The sequence below is a fragment of the Equus przewalskii genome, chromosome 8, assembly GCF_037783145.1.
Source record: "Equus przewalskii isolate Varuska chromosome 8, EquPr2, whole genome shotgun sequence".
In the NCBI taxonomy this organism is placed as follows: Eukaryota; Metazoa; Chordata; class Mammalia; order Perissodactyla; family Equidae; genus Equus; species Equus przewalskii.
In genome coordinates this window covers 3413099-3420471 of record NC_091838.1, presented here as the reverse complement: position 1 = coordinate 3420471, position 7373 = coordinate 3413099, and the positions used below count along the sequence as shown (strand labels likewise).

Genomic DNA, 7373 nt, shown 5'->3' with positions numbered 1-7373 from the left:
CCATGCCCCACCGCCGGGAGTCCTCCATCCTCTGCAGCGCTGGGGGCACCGCCCACCCAGAGCGCACCTCCTCCTGCCCCGCATCACCAGGGAAGCGCATCCCGCACACGTGTCCCGAAGCACCGTGAGCTGCCGAGCCGCGGGGCCAACTCCTGGGTCTGCAGCCCTCCAGGGATGCAAACGCAACCTGCAGAGAACCCGCCTTCGGAAGAGGGGTCCCCACAACGCAGACGCCAGCACGGAAGCCACACAGGAGCGATCCCCTCCCGCCCCCAGCCACACGCCAGGAGACGTCTGCTTTACGGCGAGTCCCAGAGTCGCGCCGTCCACGCCGTAAAAGGCAGGGGAGGCCTGTGGAGGGACCCGGCTTCCGGCTGCCCGCTCCCGGCTTCCGGCCGTGCGGCGTCGGGGGCGGGAGGGCGCCGGCCGTCGGTTGGAGCCCTCGCCCCGCCCCCAGGCCGACTTCCGCGCCCCGCGGGGGTGTGTGCGGCGCTCGGACCTACGCCGACGCCGGTTAAGATCAGCGCCCCGCTGCCGGGGCCATGGAGGCGCCGGGGGAAGCCGAGGGGGAGCCTGAGGACGGGGACAGCAGCTGCGCGGACGTGTGCTTCATGGACAAAGGCCTGCGGGGGTGAGGGCGCTGGGCGGCGGGGCGGCCCGCGCATCCCGGGGCGGCGGGCTCGGCGGGCAGCTTCCCGCGCATCCCCGGGCGGGGCAGGCGGCGGGCTTGGCGGGCAGAGGCCCGCGCATCCCTGGGCGGGGCGGTGGACTCAGTGGGCAGCTGCCCGTGCATCCCCGAGCGGGGCGGCGGGCTCGGTGGGCAGCTGCCCGTGCATCCCCGAGCGGGGCGGCGGGCTCAGTGGGCAGCTGCCCGTGCATCCCCGAGCGGGGCGGCGGGCTCAGCGGGCAGCGCCCCGAGCATCCCCGGGCGGCTCAGCTGAGTGCAGGACCGGACAGTCCCCGTTCCCCTCCTCCCGGGCCTGCGGAGCAGCCTGGAACTCCCCCACGCCTGGTTCTGCACCAGCCTCTGAGCGCCCCCCTGCCTCGCGGTTTCTCCTTCGTTTACTGGTTGTCATCATGCCCTTGCTTGCCCCGGATCGCTTGGTCTTCGGGATCTGTCTTGTCTCATCTGCTCCTCCTCGCCGGGAGAAGAGGGGCAGCCGCGGAGCTAGGGTTTACTGCCCTTCATGGGCTGTGCCTCGCTTCTCCGTACCCCCATGCTGATCTCTCGTTTGCAGAGCGCTGTGATGTTCACATGCTTTTTCAAAGTAGTAAACATCCCATATTTACTTCGCCGTTTCCCTCTTTCATGCAGCCCGGATTTATGCGGGGCTACGGGGCGCTTGGTTCTGCGTTACTGGTTGGTCCCCGCCAATCTTTTCAGTCTTCCCTCCTCTTTGGTTACGCTCTGTGATTAGCCACGCCGAGCTACAGGCAGTTCCATAGTGGGCTTCTCTGTGCCTTTGCACGTGCTGTTCCTTTGTGGTGTGCTCCTTGCTCCTGTAATTAAAGCATCCTGTTCTGATCCTGATCTAAAATTTGCCGGAAACCCCGGGAAGATGTTTTTCAAGGGAATATTTACATTTATATTTAGCAGTTGCCATATGCTGAATGTCACCTAGGTGTGCTTGCTGTATATATCATGACTCATTCTCACAACAGTTGTGCAGGGTAGTAATTTTACCAGCGGCAAACCTGAGACCCAGAGGATCTAGGTAACTTTCCCCACTTCATGCAGCTGGTGAGGGATTAAGTTTGAATTCAAGCCCGTTTCTGTCTAATTTCCCTGTCTGCTTTTTCTACGATACCACATTATCTGCACAGTATTAATTTCCAGAAACTGAAATGTTTTGGAAGGTAAATGGCTGTCATTAAGAGCATGAGTTAATAGTACATAAGCTCTGGCACTAAATAATAGTTCAGTAAATGACAGAGGCTAGATAGTTGGAAAATATTTCAAACAGTTACATTTAGAGATTGCTGGTTTGAAATTTAGAAATGGTGATCTTTTTCTCCCAGGGGTTATTATGCTTCATTCTGAAGACTAAGAGATGGGCTAAATGACCTTATGGCATATTCAAAGTGTTTTTTTGTTTTAATTTTGACTTTGGGATTCTTTTTTTTTTTTTTTTTTTTTTTTTTTTTTAAAGATTTTATTTTTTTCCTTTTTCTCCCCAAAGCCCCCCCGGTACATAGTTGTGTATTCTTCGTTGTGGGTTCCTCTAGTTGTGGCATGTGGGACGCTGCCTCAGCGTGGTCTGACGAGCAGTGCCATGTCCGCGCCCAGGATTCGAACCGACGAAACACTGGGCCGCCTGCAGCGGAGCGCGCGAACTTAACCACTCGGCCACGGGGCCAGCCCCAACTTTGGGATTCTTAATGCTAATTTGGAAGCAAACCGGATTTCCTTGTTTTCCCTTTACCCCCTGACTGCTAAACTTCTCATTTCCCTGCTTTTAGGATTAAGTTTCCTGCAGTTTTACCATAGCTGTTCCAGAACATAGAACGGATATCTGTGACATTGTGTCATGGCTCCTGACGGTGCCTCCATCCAGGGCCTCTGAACCCCGTGCACTATAGTTTGTATGCCTGGGACTATCTTCAGGAGAGATTCCAGTGATAAATAGCAGTAACTGAGACAATGAAGAGATGAGGGGAGGTGCATTCCAGATTTCAACAAGGGAGGGTGGAGTTTTTCACTAGAAATAGCAATAACTAGTGGTTTCTTTTGAAATGAACTGCATTCTGGGTTAAGCAGCCATTGAAGACAGTGAAGAAAGTAAGGTTACAAACTACAGTGCCACATCTGGCTTTATACCGGCTCAATTAGGGAATAACTACAAGAACTGGGACAAGTTATGTAATTTCTGTAAACTTGAGTATCTTTATGATGCCTTCTGCTTAGAGTTGTGGTGAGGATTAAATGAGATGAGGAAACTGAGGCTTAGAGAGGTTGACTCATCTACTCCAGTGATAGAACAAAAACAGTGGTAGAGTGCAGATTTGCAGTGGGGCGATATGCGATATGCGTCCAGGGCCTCTCCCGTTCCTGCCTGCGCTGTATGCTGATGACTGTGTTTGCACTTGGAAGCTAGAAATGCCCAGGGTCACTTGCCGCACCTGAGTGGGTTTATTGTTTACATAAATGGTCCAAAACACCCTTTAGTGGTGTCAAGACCACTGTGCTTTATGAGACAGTTGGTCAAGGCCTCCGTGCGTGGGAAGGTTTCATTACAGAAAGAGTAGAGCATACACTTACTGTCTGCGTGCTGTTTGGTTAATTTTAATTATTTGGGCATGATTTTAAAATCCATTTTTACTTGTTTTTGATAATATATATTTTCTTTTTCAGCATATCAGAATTATCCTTAGATTCAACTCTTCATGCTATCAATCTTCATTGCAATAACATCTCAAAGATCGAAGCCATTGATCATGTTTGGAATTTACGACATTTAGATCTGTCATCTAATCAAATAACTCAAATCGAAGGGCTCGACACACTGACAAAACTATGCACTTTAAATTTGTCCTGCAATTTGATCACAAAAATAGAAGGTTTGTAAGTGATTTTCTTGTAATACTTTGCATAAGGAAGATGGTTTTAAGTACATTTTTCTTATTCTTTCCAAAAGAATGGAATAAATTTCCAACTTTTGAAAACTGACCCTAAAATTCATTATATAAAAAGTTTTCTTCCAGAAAAGTTATCAGTTTTTTTGTGTGTTTCTCAAAATACCAATAAAATTGATTTCACTGTTACCAGTCTGTAGATTTACTTCGAAACAGTCTGAAATAGCATTATAACTATATAGCTCTAATTAATTGATTATTTGAATCCTATAAAGGCTTTTATTTTATTTTAGGACTTGAAGCACTAATTAATCTGACTAGACTGAATTTATCCTATAACCACATAAATGATCTTAGTGGTAAGTAGCTATGCTTATGTTTTCTGTAATGCTCAATGTTTGCCACATGTGATGAGTTAGACTGAGCTCAGCATGTTGAAAAACTGAATAATCCAACTTTTGACCAAAAATCTTACCTAGACAATGTGCTTCAGTCATAATTCTTTTTCATTGGTGCCAAAGCTACAGCTGAATAAAAAATAGTAACTAAAAACTAGGATGATCAGGAGTAGGAAAAACTTGGATGGGAAAGACCTACTTTGGGAGAAAAATGTTTTAATCTTAGATAATTATCCAATATACCATTATATGAAGAGGCATAGTTCCACTAGAACTTTTTATGATGATGAAAATATTCTACATCTCCTGTCTGGTATGGCAGCCAATAGCCAAGTGTGGCCTTTGAGCACTTGAAATATGACTAGTGCACTGAAGAACTGATTTATGATTTTAATTAAGTTTTAGTTTAAATTTAAAAAGCCACATGTGGCTAGTGCTACCATCATTGGACAGTGTAGGTATATACCATTCCAAATGCTATTGCAAATTGAGGATCAAATAAGTGTTTTTTTTCTTTTTGGCTTTAGCATATCTAAGAAAGTTAAAAATTGCAACCCATTTTTTAATAGGTTAAAGTGATACAGCTGATAAAATGAACAGTGTCATAATTATTCTTAGAATAATCTGTTAGAACTAGCAGAATTCCTCTATCTTCATAATCCTTAACAATATTTGGAAGAACCTTATTCATTTGTTTGTTTTTCTCCCCTACTAGAAAAATATTACCCTCTACTAGGTGTTTAGTGTACAAAAATAGTTAATTAAATCCAGTCCTTACCCTTAAGCTGAAGTAGCAGCAATTTTTTAATTTTTTGAAACTGTTTTCCCTGAAGACATGAAAGTATTATAATTGAGTATGAACTCTAGTTCTCTCACTGCTGTGTGATGTTGAGCATTGTATATTACTTTTGGATGTAGTTTCCTTGTCTGAAAACTGTGAATCTTGGATAACACAGTTCATTTATTTACTCAAGTATTTATTGAGGATCACTGTATCAAACAGTTCTCTAGTAATGAAACAGCAGCAGCAGACAGGTAAGGTTCTGTCACAGGGCTTTCGTTGTAGTGAGGAAGAAAAACAAATAGGTAAGATCATGTCCACCCCCCCAAAATAAGCAAAAGCTTTGAGCAGACGTTTCCTCAAGAGGATATCCAAATGACAAGTAGGCACATGAAAAAAAAAAGTTTAGCATCCTTAGTAGTTGAGGAAATGCAAATTAAAACCATAATGAGATCCACTTCACACCCACTAGAAGAGATGCAGTTTTAAAAGCTTACAACACAAAATGCTGGTGAAATTGTGGAGCGGCTAGAGCTTGCATACGTTGCTAGTAGAATTCAAAATGGTGCGACTACTTTGGAAAACTGTTTGAAGGTTTCGTAGAATGTTAAACATACACGTACCAAATAATCATGCAATCTTGCTCCTAGGTATTTATCTGAGAGAAATGAAAGCATGTCTAATGAAGGTTCTGCATGTGAATGTTTATATGATTATGCAGCTTTTTATAGAATCATGTTTATATGATTGTTCATGGACTCCAAAAACTGGAAACCACTTGTATGTCTATCACATGGTAAATGGATAGACAAATGGTGATACATCCACATGGTAGAATACTGCTTGGCAGTAAAAAGGAATGAACTATTGATTCCTCCATTGTTCCTTTCCCTTGTATTTAGCAACATGGATAAATCTGAAAAGAATTTGCTAAGTGAAAGGAGCCAGACACAAAAGGCTATACTGCATGACTCCATTTATGTGACATTCTGACAAAGGCAAAGTTATAGGGGCAGAAATCAGATCATTAGTTGCCAGAGGTTGAAGATGGGAGAGAAAATTGATTACATAGGAATGCATTGATTGGAGTGATGGAAATGGTCTATACCTCAGGTGTAGTAGTGGTTACACAATTCTGTATGTTTGTTAAAGTGCATTAGTCTTGACAGCTAAAAAAGGTGAATTTTAGTGACAATATCAGATAGTGATAAAGAATATGAAGGGAATATAATAGAAAACCCTGTAAGTTCTAATAGATAATTCTTAGAATGATAATATTTTGTATGTTCAGAAATCCTTCAATAGATAACAGCCGTGTATGTGATAAGAACATACAAAGACACTAAGGCATGATCAAGTTTGCTGTGGTAAAGGAACAGAAAGAAGGCTAGAGTGGCTGGAGCGTAGCGGACGAGGGGTTAGTGTGCTGAGAAAAGAAGTGAGAAAGTAGGCAAAGGCCAGACCACACACAGCTTCACGAGCAGGTGAAAGGTTTCCTATTCTGGGTGCCATAGGAAGCCACTGGAGGGCTTTAAACAAGTCAGGGACATAAGATGTGTTTTTGAAGGATCGCTCTGGCTGCTGAGCGAGTGAAGAACGGCTTTCAGGAGGACAGTAGTGGAAGTCAGGTGACCAGTGAGGAAGCTGTTCCAGTGGTCTAGATGAGAGATGGTGGAGACTTGGTGGAGGGTGGAATTAGTGTGGAGGGGTAAGCAGAGGTGTTTGCAGATAGAGTTCGTAGAACTTGCTGACGGACTGGGATGAGGAAATGAAGGAGAAAAGGAAGATAATTATGAGTGTTCTCGGTGGTAACAGGTGGATGATGGGACTGTTTCCTGACGTGGGAAGGATTGGGGGAGGAACAGGTTTAGAGATCAGGGGATGAGAATTAAGGTTTCTGTCTTAAATTTGAGAACCCTATTAGACATGTGTGTGTATGTCTGTGTATAACCTGCAGTTTGTGGTGGGGCACCACGGTTGGAAACGTAGATTTGCACATCAATGGTATTTGTAGCCATGAAACTACAGGAGATTCTGGAGAGCACGTGGATGCAGGAGGAGGAGCAGGAGCGAGCCCTGGGGCACTCTAAAATTGAAACATAAGAGGAAGAACCAGTAACATGGAGGCAGGACATAGAAATGTGATGGTCAGTCAAGAAGGAGTGCCGAGGACTTGCACGCATGCACCACAGGAAATCTGATCTTGTGGGGGGTGGTCAGAGGACTTCTCTGAGGATGTGACAGGTGAGTGGAAGTTAGTGATAAGGACTATGAAGAAAATAAAGGCAACCCTGTAAGAAAGACGAGTGGGAGTTAGCCAGATAAAAATAGTTGAGGAGAGAAGAGCATTCCAGTCAGGTTGAAGAAATTGAAAAAAGGTGAGTAAGGTCAAATTTTTATATGGAGAGCACTAAACTAAGTAAATTGTGAAATAAGACGTGAGGAGCCGTGTAGAGTGCATCTCAGGATGGTCCTTCCAGAAGAAGGGAGGTGGGGCGTGCGTCCACTGACAGTTCCCCTTTTGTGGAGGGGAGCCCTCGAGCTGTTAACCCCCTCACCCTTCCAGGGTGCACCTTTGCTCAACAAGCTCCACTTTGAAGAATGTCCTGAGGCAGGAAAGA

At 45.2% G+C, this 7373-nt stretch overlaps 1 protein-coding gene across 8 annotated transcripts in view; it reads left to right on the top strand.

Moving 5' to 3' along the window:
• Window positions 1-380: 380 nt before the first annotated feature.
• Window positions 381-7373, top strand: part of LRRCC1 (leucine rich repeat and coiled-coil centrosomal protein 1) — a 31955-nt gene continuing 24962 nt past the window's right edge. For 3 of the 8 annotated variants that reach the window (XR_011543323.1, XR_011543325.1, XM_070631384.1), the window contains exons 1-3: window positions 381-631; window positions 3353-3558; window positions 3867-3932. Coding sequence is in view for 4 of the 8 variants with exons in the window: in XM_070631384.1 (XP_070487485.1) it covers window positions 543-631; window positions 3353-3558; window positions 3867-3932 (361 nt within the window). In the remaining 4 variants the exon portion in view is untranslated. The remainder of the gene's footprint in view (window positions 632-3352; window positions 3559-3866; window positions 3933-7373) is intronic. The other 5 variants (XR_011543327.1, XM_070631386.1, XR_011543326.1 and 2 more) reach the window with 3 other exon arrangements.